Source organism: Neomonachus schauinslandi, chromosome 1 (genome assembly GCF_002201575.2).
Source record: "Neomonachus schauinslandi chromosome 1, ASM220157v2, whole genome shotgun sequence".
Taxonomy (NCBI): Eukaryota; Metazoa; Chordata; class Mammalia; order Carnivora; family Phocidae; genus Neomonachus; species Neomonachus schauinslandi.
This window is the reverse complement of record NC_058403.1, coordinates 2251531-2268849: the sequence shown is the minus strand read 5'-3', so window position 1 is coordinate 2268849 and position 17319 is coordinate 2251531. Positions and strand designations below refer to the sequence as shown.

The window sequence follows — 17319 nt, the reverse complement described above, 5'->3', positions numbered from 1 at the left end:
AGAAGCAGACTCGCTGCCGAGCAGAGAGCCCGAAGCGGGACTCGATCCCAGGACTCCAGGATCATGACCTGAGCCAAAGGCAGTCGCTTAACCAACTGAGCCACCCAGGCGCCCTATTTTTTCTTCTATTGTCTTCTTAGCAAATCCTTTCCAATTACTTTTTTTTCTAGGGGTTTTGCTCTGGGGCTGAATATAAGTACTCTTCCGTCGAATTCCATTGAGTCAGTGTTGTTTTACTGCAGTCTTCTCTCTTCATTCCCGAGCCTTCTCCTCTCCCACTTCTCACTCACACCTGAAATCTCCTACTTTGCAGGTGTAATAAACTCACACACATGCGCCATCCCTGATCCACCCCATCCTCTGTGTGAGCGTTGTCGTGGCTCTTACGACCACATCCATTCTAAACCCAATCCACAACATCACTATGTATGTTTTAAACAGTTGTCTTTTAAGGGAATTACAGAAAGAAGAAAAAAAAAAAATTCATGTTTACATAGTTGTCGATTGTTTCCAGAGCCCCTCTTCCTACTGTCTACCTGGTATCATTTCCTCTCACTCAGAAGAACATCCTTCACCAGGTCTTGTGGTACCCTGCCTGCTGGCCACAGATTCTAGCGTTCTATCTGCAAACATCTTTCTCTGCCCTCATTTTAAGAGAATTTTTTGTGGGACACAGAGTTTTGGGTTAAGTTTTAAAAATTCAGCACTTTAAAGGTTTATACCATTGGTCCTCTGGTTGATACTGTCTGACGAGAATTCAGTGGAAATTTTTTCATTGTTCCCCAGTGGGTAACATCTTTCTTCACTGCCTGCTCTCAGGATATTCTGTTTTGGTTGTTAGCAGTTTGTGATATTCCTGTATACAAGCTTCTTTGCATGTGTTCTACTGAGGTTCTGCTTTTTTTTTTTTTTTTTAAGATTTTATTTATTTGAGAGAGAGTGCATGAGCAGGTGAAGGGCAGAGGGAGAGGGAGAAGCAGACTCCCCACTGAGCAGGGAGCCCTCAATCCCTGGACCCTGGGATCATGACCTGAGCTGAAGCTTAACCACCTGAGCCACCCAGGCACCCTCTGCTGAGTTTCTTGTCCAATAAGTTGAGGTTTTTTCACCAAATTTGTGGATTTTGGGCCATTATCTTTTCAAATAAATCTGCCACATTCTGACGGCCTTCTCCTTCTGGGATTCCTATTACATGTGTGTTAGGCCACTTTATGTTGTCCCATAGGTCTCTAAGGCTCTGTTCATTTTTCTTCATCTTTTTTCTCTTTTTCAGATTGAATCATTTGTATTGATTTCTCTTCAAGGTCACTGACTCTTTCTGCTATTTCCAACCTACTGTTAAGCCAATGCAGTGAAATTCTCATTTCAGTAACTGTGCTTTTCAGTTCTAGACTTTGCATTTGATTATTTTTATACTTCCTCTTACTCTGCTGTGCGTCCCTGTCTTTACTCATTAAGAGCTTATATCCCCTTAATTCTTTGAGCATGCTGATTATTATAGCAGTTTTATAGTCTTAATCTGTGAAGACAGTATCTGGGCCATCTAGAGGCTGGTTTCTATTGACTACTTTGTTTCTTGACTATGGTTTACACTTTCTGGTTTTTTAGGTGTGGTGATTTTTTAGTATATGTTGGGCATTGGTAAATCATGAGTCGTAGAGACCATGGATCATCTTCCACAGAAGAGTCTTGACTTTAGTTCTTGCTGGCAATTCAACTACTATCTTTATCACCTTGACTTTGTATAGGCTTAGTTTTATGCTTTTTGTTAGGTTGGATCTGAGGAATGTTCAAGGTGTCCGCAAGCCCCACCAACTTGGCAAGATTCAAATCTGAGGGCTGTCTGTCTTGCAGATTTTGTCAAGGCTTTGCCTTGTACTGTTTTACGGTCAGTCTAGCGTCAACCTTATTTTAGGGCGGGGATTGGCAACCTATGGCTCACAGGACACATCTGGGCCATGCTCTGTTTTCATATGGCCCTTGAGCTAAGAATGGATTTTATATATATATATTTTTTTAAGATTTTATTTATTTATTTGAGAGAGAGAATGAGATAGAGAGCATGAGAGGGGGGAGCGTCAGAGGGAGAAGCAGACTCCCCACTGAGCAGGGAGCCCGATGCGGGACTCGATCCCGGGACTCCAGGATCACGACCTGAGCCGAAGGCAGTCGCCCAACCAACTGAGCCACCCAGGCGCCCGGATTTTATATTTTTAAATAATTGCTTTTTTAAAAGTCCCAAAGAAAAATGCAAGACAGAAACTGTATATGACCTGCAAAGCTGAAAGTACTCATCTGGGCCTTCACAGGTAAAGTGGGCTGGCCTCTGGGCACGTGGTCCTCCATCTAGTGTCTCAGCGGGATGTCCCGGGAGTTAGTGAGGTGTCAATGAGGTCGTTCCCGCAGCACCGCTCGACCTCTACTCTTTGTGCCATGCTCGACTCTGACACAGCCACTTTCTGGTAAGCCCTGTGGAGTCTCATCCTATACCTGCTGAGCCCAGCTGAGGCCAAGGACTTGTAGGGAATCCCCAGGCAGACTCTGGCTCCGCAGCCCTCCTTAGTTCCTTCTGCTCTGCCTCACAGCCTCCAGCTGTCTGAGACTCCGCTCTTTGCGTCCTCAGCAGCGACAGTACATAGGCTACACTCTGCACACACATTCAGAGCTTTGTTCACACTATTTCACACATATGTTCACCTTATTTCATCTGCAGACGTGACCCCAAAACGACTTTCCTTGCACAAGAAACTCACCTGCATTAAAGTAGGGCTTAATTTTGTGGCATTTCCACAAGAGGCTTACTCCCTGGGAGGCCGTGTGTGGCTGGGCATGGGGGAGGGTTCAGGACACAAGTGAAAGGCCCAGTCGCACAGACCCAGCATTCCGCGGTTGTCACGGGCACAGGCCAGTAGTGCTGGCAGGAGCGCGGGCACCCGGTGGGGAGATTCAGAAAGGGGCAGTTCTTTCCAAACCCCCCCCCCCCCCGCCAGAGTTGGGGTGGAGGGTGGGGGAGGGCTGGGGAGCCGGTCTCCAAGGCGAGCCTGGAGTAATTGCAGTGCTGTAGGGTCTTTGGTTGCAGCCGGAAGGTAAGTAATCTTGCCCTACTTCACCGCAGCGATACTCCTGCCTAAAACCAGTGTAACAAGAAAACACCAGACCAAGGGTTTCCCAAGGAGTAACTGCCGTTCAGCCCAGCCGTGGGAATTAGTCCGGAGCCGTGACTGCTTCCCCTGCGGCGCTGGGTGTCGGGGAAACAGAACAAGAGCTACGTTCCGGGCGAACAGACCCACAGAGGTGAGCAGCTGCCACGCCACTGTCCACATGCCCCTCCCTGGTGACCGCAGGGTGGTCCCAGGGCCCACATGCTGTCAGTGCCTCTCAGGGTCACGCCAGTGTCCAGTGACCCTCCGGGGTGCTGTCGGTGGCCCCCGCGGGCATCCCCGTGTCCACGTGCTGTCGGTGACCCCGGAGTCGCGCCCGTGTCCATGTGCTGCAGTGACTGCAGCCCGGACCCCGCGTCCCGGGGCTCTGCATGGTGGGCAGCGGCCGCGCACCGGGTCGCCAGGCGCTGGGGGCGGTGGAGACCTCCCTGGGGACCTCCTCCCTGGGGAGGAGCCGCGCGTCGCTGCGCCCCACGCCGAGGGGACGCTGCTGTCCGCGGGGTGGTGGTGCGGCTTCCGGCCGCAGCCTTTCCGCCGCCGAGGTGCATGTGGAGCCCAGCCGGGACTCGCCGGGCCGCCTTCCCGCTCCCGTCGCCCGCCGTCTTTCGGTCGGAGGACAGCGCCGGCGCGCGGCCGGGAGGCCTCCCCTTTAAGCCGCGCGCCCCGGAAGCGATAGCGCGGCGGTGCCGGGGCCGGAAGTGGTGCGGCCGGCGGGCGGCGGCGGGCGGCCGGCTCCGGAGCTGCCTCGCGCGGCCGGGCGGGCCTCCCTGTCGCGGCGCCGCTCAGGCTCGGGCTGGCCCGGCGCGGCCTCGGGGCTGCCCATGGGGCGCCGGGGGCCGGGCCGGTGACGGCGGACGCCCATGGACGCCCCTGAGGAGCCGCTGCCGCCGGTGATCTACACCATGGAGAACAAGCCCATCGTCACCTGTGAGTGCCGTGGGCGCGGGAGGGGGCGGCGGCCGTTGCGGGCGGCCCGGCCCGGGCCCTCCCCACCCCCCCCCCCCCCCCCCCGGCCCTCGCGGCCCGGCCGCTTCCTGGAACGGAGCTGTGGCCGGGCGGCGGCAGCGGCGGGGCCCTTCGCGCCCGAGGGCGACCTCCGACCCCGCCGGGACGCGCTCGCGGGCCGTGGCGGCTGCACTCGGACCGTGCCCGGCAGGCGGGCGCGCCCCGGAGCGGAGGGCGGGGAGCGGGGGGCCCCAGCCTGGCGGGCGGGCCGTCCCCTCGGATCCCGCGGGAGGGGGCTCGGGGCACTCGGACCAAGTTTGCTTGCGCGGCCGTCTTGGCGGGCGCGCGTCTGTACTTCCCCCAGGAAAGTGTTCGAAAGAGTGCGAGAGCTGCAGTGCCCCCCGCGGGCAGTGGGTCGGAGCCGTGGAAGCTGCGCGGCCGCGGGCGTGACAGCTGCAGGCGGAGCTGGGCTGCGAGCCGCCGCTCGCTCCGGGCGCGCCCCCTCCTGCGTCCTCGCCGCGGGCGCCCGGGCGGGAAACCCACTTAGAGACGCGGCTGCGAGGGTGAGGGGAGCTGCGCCCGCCAGAACGCCCCGCTCTGCAGGGCACGCTCTGGCCGGCGGGAGCGATGCCCCCGCGTCTGGGCTGTCGGTTCGTGTGTGTGCGCCACGCTTCGGCACGCACACAGGGGGATCGTTCCGCTGTTACGGGGGAAAATTGCCCTACTTTTTACCCTCGTAAGTTGAGGATCAAGTACCTAGAAAAGTACGGAGGTTATAGGCGATGTCGAAATGTTGGCTGACATTTTGATGTCTTGCAGACAGGCGTTTCAAACTATTAGGGTTTTAGGCCTTTGGAGGTATTCAGTTAGTTTTTTTTCCTGCGGTCTTCCATGCTTTGAAAGGAAGCACTCTTTCTACGGAAGATCTGGGCGCCCAAAGCCGTAGCGGACTGTTCGGTGGGTCTTGAGCACGCTCCTGTTTCTGTGTCTTTTTTTCTTTTTCTGACTAATGGGCACACTTCTGTGCTCCCTCTTGTCAGATCCCTGAGAAACTGTGTGTTTGAGGTTTAAGTTTGTGGCTTCATCTCGAGATGATAAACTTCCTTAGGGAATTGGGCTGTGTCTCTTCTAAAGTTGGGCACTGGCATAGTTCAGCAGGAGTTCCCCCTTCCTCCACCCCCGCCCCCGCTCCCGCTCTTATCTGTCCACAGAGTGTCTTACTTCAGATGTTGCACCTTGCTCCACCCTCAGCCCAGAGGACAGGGGCACGTAGGCCTGATCTGGAGGCCCTGCAGGTGCCCCGTGCTTTCCAAGGCCTCAGGGAAGAGGAGCCATGCCCTGGGTGGTCGTCCTGTTAGGTGTCCGTGTAATCCAGATCCTGGAAATGCCTCGCCCAGCGCCCTGCACCTTGCCAGTGCTGGAGAATCCACATCATCTAATTATATCTCACGCCCCTTAGCTCAGGCAGGTTTCCCTAGGCTTTCTGTAAATACATTTCTGAAGAAGTTCCTAAATCTCATGACTGGGCAGGTAAATTGTTATCCTAGTAGACAGTGCTGGACTCACGGGTGTAGTGTTTACTTTCATGCCCACGTGCGTGACAGACAGCGAGACACGGTGTCCTTTCCTCCAGATTTACTGTGGAGGTGTGTCCCCGTGTGTAAAGCGCGGAATCAGTGTTGTGTGTTCCGACGGCGTCTCTGTCCTAAAGGCCCACAACCTCTGACTCATTGGAGTCTCAGGAAAGAAAGTGGCTTCGGTAAACTTTCAAAGTTAGCTGGGAAAATAAAAAAGAGCCTCTGCACGGGACAGATTTGTTAGCGTTGAGAAAAGCTGGCTTCCCAGTTCAAACTTGAAATTGCGTTTGGGGGTGTCTGTGTTCACGGCTGCAGCTTTGGGAGGCACTTGTCCTGGTTTGCCTCTTGCTTTCTTTATCTGTTCCATTCTGTCCCTTGGCCAGTGTTTTGAAGGGAGGAGCCATGGAGACAAAGGCAGTAGGAAAGTTGCTTTTGAAGAATCACCTGGAGGCTCCTCTTCCTGGAGCTTTTGATACTATGTACATGGTCTCTTAGTTTGCAAGATTTTTGTTTTCACAGTCTGTTTGCCTCTTCTCCTGGGATACCTGGCAAGCCGCAGCAGCCCTATCAAGTCGGGGTTTGTTCTTTTCAGATGAGAGCCCCTTCTGTGCTGGGTTTGAGTTTTCTCCTAGAACGTAGGACACTTTAAGTGGACCTTTCTGAGGAGAATGTAGAGTGTGACTGGTTCAAGGAAGTTTAGGAACCATTTACATGTGTTGGTCACCATGAGACAAATGGAAAGTCCCCAGAGACTGGGGGTAACTAGAATACACGATTACTTGAAAAGCTTGCTAAGTGATTTTAATAATATTCTGAAGCTACCTAAACATTTTAATGGTCTTCACTCCATCATTAAAGAGTTTCTGAGCCTGCCGCCCAGCTGCCTCTTCCCTACTACCTCAGCAGGAGATCTCCTTAGATCCAAGACTAGTGAAGCTAGTAAGTACTAGGGACCATCCGTGAAGTGCTGGGGGCGTCTGCTGAGTGGTTAGTGGTGCTAATAGTGTGATGAATTACCTACTCATAGCAGTTGGAGTACCTGTAGTATAGTTTATTAATCATGAAAAATGCACAGTGAAACCAAATACAAATCCAGCAGATTTATTTGATCTAAATTTGTGTTAGCTTAGATTTTTTCTTTTTCCTCAAGCACTGGGTCAGTTCTCTGCTTTAGAGTAAAAGATGGGTTTGTGTTCCAAGGGTATGTTAGGGAAGACATGTTCCTTTTCCAGCTCTCTCCTTCAGTGGACAAAGTTACTGTAATTCCACGAATTTGTGGCATTTCTTTGTTGACTGTTGGCATCATGCCGAAAATAGCACATGCTATCAACATAGATTTTGTATAGTATTTGAAAAATCACAGTGCTCCATGCAAATGATCTGATCTCACCAGTCATTTCTTAGACGGCACTGTTTATTTTTATGGATTTCTCTATTTGGGGTTCCACATCTGACACTGCAGATTTTGAAAGGGGGAAAAGGCAACAAAAATGAGCAGATTCGGGATGCTTTGTACCTGGTTGGAGTTTGATTTTTCCCCGTAGGTTAAAGTTTTTAAATGTGCCCGTTGTTAATATCCCACCTGCCCTGAAAGTGTGCTTGTGATTTAACCACTGTCTCAGTTGAGTCCCAGAAAAGTCACTTAAAATGTCTTTTTTTCTAATTGATGCACACAAATGCAGAGCTTGGCCCATATTGAATTCTTAAGCCAGTAGCAAATCAACAGTTGAGACGCGGGAGAAACATTTGTCCTCAGAAACCTCAGTTGTTCCATGACTGAAGGGGCTACTGGATGTGCTTGCCTGGCTTGATGATGTCATTCGTACCTGCGCTGTGCATGCTTCAAAACGGGTGGGTCTTTTATCTGGGACCCGGGGCACCGCACCATCTCGTCCTCATCTGTGAACTAGGGACGGCTTTAGTACCGAATTCAGAGGGTCGGCATGGAGTTGAAAGAACGAATATGGGTAAAGCACCCAGAAGAGGAATCGGTGTGCCAAACCGTTAGCTGCTAAGGAGTGATTCCTAGACTTCCTTTGTTCACATTGCTCTTAGTGTCTCAGCAACTTTTTCATGGCATCTCTAGGTTAGGAAGAATACTTAATAACTCCGTTTGTTAAATAGTTGGGTCCAAATAATTTTATTAAGTATTATGTCCTAACAGTAGTTATTTGAGGAAAATCATATGCATAAATTAGAAGGAACATTTTCTGGGGCGCCTGGGTGGCTCAGTCGTTAAGCGTCTGCCTTCGGCTCAGGTCATGATTCCAGGTCCTGGGATCGAGCCCCGCATCGGGCTCCCTGCTCGGCGGGAAGCCTGCTTCTCCCTCTCCCACTCCCACTGCTGTGTTCCCTCTCTCGCTGTATCTCTCTCTGTCAAAATAAGTAAAATCTTTAAAAAAAAAAAAAAAAAGGAACATTTTCTTTTTCATTCTTAGATAAGCACAGTGACATACTAATGGGATGGTTGCACCTGTTGGACATTGCACAACTTCTCTAGCTTGGGAGTCTGATTGGACATGGCCAGTCAGACTTTGTGTCTGATTTGCGTGTGTTTGTTTTGGTGGTACTTTCCTTTGATTGTAGCAACCACGCTGTTTTGTGATACAATGATGTCCTTGAAAGGAATGTAGCAGGATCTAATACTGAAACTGAATACCTCAAGTGGAGTGGGTACATCTCCAACATTGCCGTTTTCCTCATAAAATCAAAATACCCTGTGGGGCCTCTGTGGGTTTGCTGTGGTACCCACGTTACTAGTATATTAACCCAACTCTAGGGTGGATTTGACCAGATAAGGTAGAAGTAAAACGTTCCTTTTCCATTTGAACTTTTGCTTACAGGCCTGATTTACAAGATGTGTTTCAGAAGCATTTCTAGTAAAATTCGGTTTATGCAAATGAAACTCAAGGGTCTGATTTTTGTTTTTAAGTTCTGTTGAATGTCTGAGATAATCAAGCATGGCAGGCCTTACAGGAACGTCTTTGCCTGGAAAGGAGCGGACAATAAGGTGGTGGGGCCCCCCCCACGGAGAGATGGGAAGAGCCGAGGGCTTCATCTTCAGTTCAAGTGACTGACCGAAGAACTTGTCGTCTAAAAAAGCTTTTTGCCAGTTGTCAGTGTCTTTTCGTGGGGGTCACATGGTGTCCTGTGTGTGGTCTCGGTACGTTCCGATCCCCCACTGCTGCCCGGGCCTGGGCGCTGCGGACCCGGATCTGGAGGCCAGAGCGGTGGCGGAGGACCCGGGCCCCGGGCTCCCCGGCGCGGCTCTTCCTTCCTCAGGCAGCCTCCTCGCTCTGCTGGCCTTGGAGCTCCCCAGCGGCGGCTCTCCTGCCTCCATTCCAGTCAAGTCTGCTCCGTAACTGCTATCCACCTGACTTTATGTGTATTCACAGTGGTTTGGTCTTACGGGGTATTTGTTTTTTAAATAGAAATTGATGACCTTGGGGTCACCTTTGACTCCTCTTTTTCTCTCACAATTGGCAGTCAGTCTGTCCACGGATATTGTTTATCTTTGACATTTATCCAGAGGTCAGCCACTTCTCCCCACCTTTACTGTTGCTCCCCCGAGCGCAAGCCACCTTTTCCTCGCCCTGCGTCTGCTCCTGCGACCTCTAGGTGGCCTCCCTGGTTCCATGCCGGCCCCTTGAAGCGTGCCTCCGCTCGGACCCTTCCAGGGCTAGCCACTTTCTCAGCAGAACCCTCAAAGACCTTTCCGTGGGCTACGAGCCCCTGAGACATACAAGCCCTGGTCCTCACCCCCCACTGCCCTGGCTTCCTGGCTGTGCCTTAACCCCCCTGCAGCCCCTGCAGCCCGCCCCTGCCTGCGCACCCCGCACTGCTCTTCTGACCCCTCACTGGCTCCCCTTCCCTCCCGGAGCTGCTCACATACCACCTCTCACACCCCACCTACTGTTTGGCATACCGTTGACTTGATTCAGTCTTCTTGGCTCAGCACCCCGACATAAACATTAGTTTTTTCTTTGCTTATTGTCTCTCTCCACCCCTGACCCGGGCTGCCTGCAAGCCACAGGGCGAGGGTCCGGATTCTGCTGCTCACTGCTGGGCTTCTAGCACCTGCCGCAGTGCTGGGCACACAGTAGGCGCTCAGTACGTATTTGTGGGGTAAATGAGATAGATGAATGAGCGAGCGTCTCTAAGGGAAACACTGTGCTGTCTCGGATGCTTCCGTAACTTAGAGGCTTTTGACAGCATGGAGTTATTTTCTTTAAACACGAGTCTCCTTGGGACACCTCGGTGGCTCAGTCGGTTAAGCGGCTGCCTTCGGATCGGGTCATGATCCTGGAGTCCCGGGCTCGAGTCCCGCGTCGGGCTCCTTGCTCGGCGGGGAGCCTGCTTCTCCCTCTCTCTCCCTCTGCTTGTGCTCTCTCTGTTAAATAAATAAAATCTTAAACAAAAAAACAAAAAAACCCCACGTGTCTCCTTGAGCTAAGACAGCTTTGTGGGAAATGCTTGGAGAGTTTGAACCCTGATCACTCAGACCTGTTTTGAGGTAAACTGCTATGTGCTTAGTCTTTGTGATATTGCAACATTTCTCTGGAGTTTTTGAATTCAGGGAATACATGTTCATTAGTAAAAGAAAGAAAGCTAACTGGTATGCTAGGGATCACATTCTTTGAACTGGTCCTTCTGAATTGAGTTCAGGAATGCTTTCTTTACTACAGGTCAATAGAAGTTTATGACCAAACCAAAGCATTCTTGGGTCTCGGATTTGGCTTCCGAGATGGAGCAGGTAGGATTGAAGGCCTGCCAACCTGGCCTTCCGATGAAGCCTTGAAAGATCTATCTGTAACCTTCAAAACCAACCTTAAACTTTAAAAATGCATAAATAAAGGAGGAGTAGATTTTTAAAATGAAGAATGGAATCTGGAAGTGGACTTGCTGGGGCAGAAGGTAAGAGCAGTTGGAATATTGAAGTCTGCTTCCAGATAGCCCTGTGAAGAGTGCGCTCGGAGGCACGCTCCCTGCACAGGAGTGCGCTGCCCCGAGTGACGCGCAGAGTTGTTCTTTCATCGCTTCATGGAGCTTTCATCCGCGTGCTATGAGGTCCCTCCACCGTCCGTCCCCAGAGCTGTGCCGCCGGCACCATCGTCTGTCAGGTTCCCTCGTGCTCGTTAGCAGGTAATCCCTGCTCCCACCCCCAGGCGTGGGCTGCCTCTCATCTGCTTTCGGTCGCTGTACGTTGGTGTTCTCTAGACGTGTCTAGAAATGAGATCGTGTGGCATGCAGTCTCGTGGCTGGCTTTTTTCACTCAGCGGTGTTTGGAGGTCAGCATCCTCCTCTGCGGAGGTCGTGCCGTCCTCTGTCTTGTGTTCCTTCTTTCATCTCTGGAGAGTGCGCCGCGCGGATGGACCCCGTCTTGTTTATCTCTTCACCAGTTGATGGGCGTTTGGGTTGTTTCCACTTTATGGCTGTTGTGAGTAATGCTGCTGGGGACATTTGCACGCCTGCGTGTGGGCACCTTTCCCATTCTTCATGCGAAGATTCTTAGGAGCAGAATTGCTGTGTTGGATGATAAGCTTATGTCTGACTTTTTAAGAAATTGCTAGATTGTCTTCCCAAGTGTCTGTACTGCTTAACGTCCCCACCAGCAGTGGATTAGGGTTCCAGAGGCTCCATATTCTTGTGGACACACACTTGTCTGTCTTTTTTGTCATAGCTATACCAGTGGACGTGAAGTGGTATCTGATTTTGGTTTTAATTTGCATTTCCCTCATGGCTAGTGAAGTTGAGCATTTTAGCCTATTCTTATCAGCCATTTGTATATCTTCTTTAGTGACATGTTTATTCAGATATTTTGCCCATTTTTAAATTAGATTATCATTGAGTTATAAGACTTTATGATATTTGCTGATACATGTCCTTTATCAGAGCCATGATTTGCAAATACTTTTTCCTAATCTTTGGCTGTCTTTTAATTTTCTTAGTGCTATCTTTTGAAGTACATTTTTTTTTTTTTTTAAGATTTTTTATTTATTTCACAGAGAGAGATAGCGAGAGCAGGAACACAAGCAGGGGGAGTGGGAGAGGGAGAAGCAGGCTTCCCACCAAGCAGGGAGCCCAATGTGGGGCTCAATCCCAGGACCCTGGGATCATGACCTGAGCCGAAGGCAGACGCTTAATGACTGAGCCACCCAGGCGCCCCTTGAAGTACATTTTAAATTTTGATGAAATCTAGTTACCAATTTTTTTTCTTGTGGATTGTGCTTGTGATTATATCTAGAGTCTTTGTCCAGCACAAGTCATTGTAGTTGTTTGGGGGTGCATTTACCTGATGATTAGTGAAGTTCTTTTTATATGTTTATTGGTGATTGGGCCTCTTCTGAATCATGTGTTCAGCTGTGTTTGACATTTAAGAGGTATAGCCAAAAACATGTCTAAGACATGAATTGGAATAGCATTAGGAAAAGATGTACATTCTACTTTTGTACTTTATACCATATGCATTAGTTTCCCAGGGCTATTGTCACAAATTATCGGAAACTTGCCGGCTTAAAACAAGGGAAATCTATTCTCTCACAGTTCTGGAGACCAGAAGCTGAAAGTCAAGGTGTTGATAGGCTGTGTGCTTGCTTCTCATGCGGCTCTGGGGGAGGATCCTCCTGCCTCTTCCAGCGCCCAGCAGTCTTTGGCGCTCCTTTGGCTTCAGTCTCTGCCTTGTCTTCACATGGCTGCTCTCTCTGCATTTGCTCTCCTGTCCCTTATCACGACACTTGTCATTGGTTTTAGGGCCCACCCAGATGATCTGGGGTGATCTCATTGGAGATCCTGAACTTCTTTACATCTACAGAGATCCTTTTTCCGAATAAGGTCCCATCCACAGGTTCTGGGAGTCGGGCGTGGACGAGTCGTTTGGGGGCCGCGTTCCTTCCCTACACAGCAGTGTCGGCGCTGGCCTCCTGGCGCGTGGCAGCTAGCGCCCATTGCGTGTCTCTGGTTTTATATCACTGCTTCTATCTTTAGAGGTCTGTCCTCGCTGAGCTCTTGACCAGGGGAACGATTCCTTGGCATCTGGGATTTGGGGCTCTAGATGTTGACACAAGGTGGGATGATCTCTTAGAAATAGTGAACACTTTTTGTAATCTCTCTTTCCTTATTTTCCCCTAGGGAAACAAAGGCCTTTATTTGGCTTCTTGCACTTATGTTCCGTAATGTTTTGTTCCTTCGTATTATTTTAGGCCCTTGTTTGCAAAACTAAAAAAAAGTGAGTAGAGAAATTATGAAGAAGCTGACAACAGATTTAGACCTTGGTTTCACTGGGAACTGTTGTATGTTTGGAAAGTTTTCTTGTTTTTAACAGATCCTGTTTAGCATTTGGAAGCAATTGCATGTATTTTAGAGCTAAAATTTTAGATGGAGCCTTGGCACTAACAATAACCTGTTTGGGTAGTAATTTTTACTGCCTCATAGCTCACCATTTATGGGCACTTTTAGACCAGCTGGGTCAGTAAGTTTCTAAGCACGGAGGTGAACAACAGGATGGCCCGTCAGAGGTCATTTTGAAGGTGAAGGCCTGAGAGCCGGCTTCGCTGTGCCTGACCCCTCAGTATGTGGTAGCACAGGGAGGATCAGCATCGAGGTGCCCCACTCCTCCTCTGCCACAACTTTACCAAGCAGCTGGGGAGGCAGACACCATCTGCCCACGGGAAGGGGGACTTGTCCCTAAAGTCACCCCTCGGAGAAAGCCTTTGCCACAGAGTTAAGTAAAATGAAAATCTCGCTTCCTTGGGTTCAGCAGTCTAAGAACTGAATCAGTCAGCCACACTAGAAATCTCCAGTATAATCTTACCCGTTCTAAAACCGCATTTATATCCCGAGAACATAATCTGACAGCCAGCACTGCCATTCTCCGCTGCAGGGTGTCCCGTGCTCCGGGGCCCTGGGTTGTCTGGTGTAGAATACGATGGGCTCAGGGGAGGCTCCCCGGTCAGCAGGCGCGCACTGCGCGCCTGGGCCGGCCGGGCACTGTTGTAGGGTTTGGGTTACCTCCTCCTGCAAAGACCCCAGCCCTGGTAGAGCTTCCAATCCACTGAGAGGAGGAACACAATAGGCAAAAATAGCGAATTACGTAATCAGCGATCAGTGCTGTGGAAGAAAGAAAAGGATAAGTGGGAGAATTGTAGTGTTTCACACTTTTTATGACGGAAACTTGCAAATGTGTGCAAAAGTAGTGTAATGAAACCCGACAAACCTATCCCCCAACTTCAGCAGTTGGGAGAATTGGCCAGTCTTGCTTCTCTCTACCCCGTTCCCTCCAGTCCTGTGTGCTTCTGAAGCAGAGCCCAAGTATGACATCATGTACCCGCACATGCGTGTGTAATGGACTGAAGGTTTGTCTCCCCTCCCCGCGGTTCGTGGGCTGGAGCCCTGATGGCCAGCGTGCCGGTATTTGGAGCCGAGGTCTTTGGGCGGTGAGTGGGCTGGAAGAGGACGAAGGCTGGGCCCCGGGGAGGGAGCCAGTGGCCTTATGAGAGGAGGAAGAGTGCGCTCCCTCCCTTCTCACGCACATTGAGGAAAGCCCCAAACCAGGAAGACATTAGGCACCTGGAACTGAATGGCCAACACCTTGATCTTGGACTTCCGGGCTCCAGAACTGGGAGAAAACAAGTTGGTGTTGGTGTTGGAGAAAACTCCGTCATGGTATTTATTTTATGCTGGCAGCCTGAGCTGAGACAGTGTGTGTCCCTCAAGATAGCGTATCTCTAAAAGATCAGGACTTTTAAAAAACAACTATAGGGGCGCCTGGGTGGCTCAGTCGTTAAGCGTCTGCCTTCAGCTTGGGTCATGATCCCAGGCTCCTGGGATCGAGCCCCGCATCGGGCTCCCTGCTCCGTGGGAAGCCTGCTTCTCCCTCTCCCACTCCCCCTGCTTGTGTTCCCTCTCTCTCTGTGTCTCTCTCTGTCAAATAAATGGGTGGAATCTTTTAAAACAACAACAACAACAACTATAAAGCCTTTATCTCATCTAAAAAATTTTCCCTAAAATCAAATATTCAGCATTTTCAGTGTGTCTTCAATGTCTTTTCTTTTATAAGCTCTTTGAATTAATTGGTATCCAAATAAGGTTTTGAGATCGTGCTCTCAGTCTCTCTTCAAATCGCGGGTTTCCCTCCGTCTCCCTTTTGTTCCTGGCAGTTTCCCGAGGAGCCCGGGTTCTGTCCTGTGACCGTGTCATGCTCACTCCCCCCACTTGGCCAGCTGTGTCCCATGGTGTCCTCTGTCCTCAGGGTTCTGTGTCTCCTGGAAGGTGGTCCTTGGAGCCAAAGGCTGGGTCAGGTTCGGGTTGGATGTTTTTGGCAAGACTGTCTCCCAGCTGGTGGCGTCTCTCCACCAGTGGTATGCAGGCTCTGCTGGTGTCTCTCCGATGGGAGCAGCCCTTCTCCTGTCGCTTGTGCCCCGTGGGGTGCAGAATGGTGAGATTCTAATGTCACCGTTTTGTCTTCATTTGTTAGTGGAAATGTGTCTGTAAAAAGTGTGTATGTGGGGGCACCTGGGTGGCTCAGTTGGTTTAATGCCTGCCCAGGGCCCTGGAATCGAGCCCCACATCGTGCTCCCTGCTCCGTGGGAAGTCTGCTGCTTCCTCTCCCTCTGCCACTCCCCCTGCTTGTGGGCACGTGCGCGCGCTCTCTCTCTCTTAAATAAATAAATAAAATCTTTAAAAAAAAAGTGTATATGTGTGTACCTTGCTTATCTAGTGTGGTTTGTGTAGGAAAGGCAGACTAAATGCCTCACTCACTTCCTCTATATAGTGAGTTGGTTCACTCAAAGTGAGTATCCTCCAGTGGTGATCAGTTACCATGTTTTTTTTTTAAGTATTATTATGAATTTAAGGATCTAAACCTACCTGCTTTGTTTCAGTCTGTGGCCGGTGTTGTCCTTACTGACGGGCAGGTGGTTCCATCTTTGCCAACTTAGCTGGCCTCCAAGTTGTAGGAATCTTTTGTTCTTTTCTTTGCTCTCTGTTGTGTTAACATGTTCCAGACTTGTTTCCAGCCTTGGCCCTGGAGTCAGCCATTTCTCTAAGAAGCCCCGCTTCTTTTTAGTGGGAAAAAGTTTTTCAAGACTCCAGGCTACATGCTTGGGCTGCTGGCTGCTGCTGGGTCTTCTTTTTATGGCACAGAGCGGGAATTCAAAGGTGAAGTACACCGCAAGTTCACACTGGTCTTTGTGATTCAATTTCAGGACTTGGGGGTTTTAATGAACTGCTGGATCATCGGTGTTTTCTTTCCTCCCATTCTGTGGATACTTGGGGACGACAGAGGTAGAGTCTTCTCAGACTGGAGCTGCATCAGAATCCCCTAGTGGGCTTGTTAGAACCTGACGCCGGCTTCCACCCCAGTTTCTGATTCTGTAGGCCAGGTTGGGCCTGGGAGCAAAGCATTTCTCCCAAACACCTAGCGGATGCTGTAGGTCCCACTTTATACCGTCTCTGTCACTCCGCCGTCAACAGTGACTCGTGAGCACAGATTTAAAATGCTTTCAGTGGTTCTCTGTGGCATTTGGACATCTCCCACCAGGAGCGCACGGTCTGACGGCCGGCCTTGTCCGAGCTCTTTCTCTGTGGTTGTGCTGCTAGCCGTGCCTGCATTTAACTCCATTTGTTTTCTTTTTTTCTGATATTTTTAGGGAAAGCTTTTTAAAAATGTAACTTTGTTTTGTAATTATATAAAACATGTACATGCTTTCAAAACCAGGTCTTCCACGCAAGGTATGTAGCGTAGATTTATGTCCTCCCCACCCTGACCCTTCCCTCATCTAAATATTCTCCTGCCATAAAAAAAAGAAATTCGTATGCATTTGTACTTCCCTTTCTTAGGAGATTACAGACCAAGACACATTTCCCCCCCTTCGCTTTTTCTCTCAACATTTCCTGGAGGTCTTTCCTGTTGCTTTTCATAGTCCTGTAGAACTCCTCTGTTATGTGGTTTGTGGATGTTCTGTGCTTTATTCTATTCCAGTCCTGTCCGTGGAATTGAGTGGTTTTGTCTTTTGTTCTTTCAAATAGTCCTGAATCAAATAGCCTTGTGGTGTGTCTGTTGGGATGGATTCCGTCAGGGATTGCTGGGGCTGTGGTAAACTCGTAATTTTGCCAGGTATTGCTAAATTCCCCGCCGTAATGGTGAGCCTTTGGGAAGCTGCAGCTAGACCTCACTGAGAAAGTGGTCTTTGGGAGCTCTGGGGAAAGAGAGGTTTTAGGAGCCTATCTCTCCAGAGCCCCAGGGCAGGGGTGGGCCTGGAGCAGGCAAGATCCCTTGAACTTCTAAATGCTGTGATTCAATCTGCTACAATCATCCTGTATTTCCTTTATTTAAAAATCTGTAAACCATTAAAGGGCTAAAATTCTTCAGTGCTCTTATATTTAGATGCACCCATCCATCCTTTGTTTTCTGTTTCAGCTCCTCAGTTTTAGGTTGTATTTGGTCTCTGAGCTCCAGAGAACGGAGAACAGGATTGTTGGCCTCCTGGTTAGAAGTGTTTACTTAAATCTTTTGGTGCTCTTGGTGTGTGCTGAATTTTCTTTCATGTTGAAAAAGAAAAAGAGTTTGGGGCTTCATATCTTGCGATTGGTCTCTCCGTATAGGCTTTGGTTCCTTTTCTGCAAACTCCCACAGTATA

At 50.1% G+C, this 17319-nt stretch overlaps 1 protein-coding gene across 2 annotated transcripts in view; it reads left to right on the top strand.

Moving 5' to 3' along the window:
• The first annotated feature begins 3875 nt into the window (after positions 1–3875).
• Positions 3876–17319, top strand: part of TRAPPC10 (trafficking protein particle complex subunit 10) — a 90139-nt gene continuing 76695 nt past the window's right edge. For both annotated transcript variants that reach the window (XM_021679242.2, XM_021679240.2), the window contains exon 1: positions 3876–4088. In XM_021679242.2, coding sequence (XP_021534917.1) covers positions 4022–4088 — 67 coding nt within the window. In that variant the 5' untranslated portion in view covers positions 3876–4021. The remainder of the gene's footprint in view (positions 4089–17319) is intronic.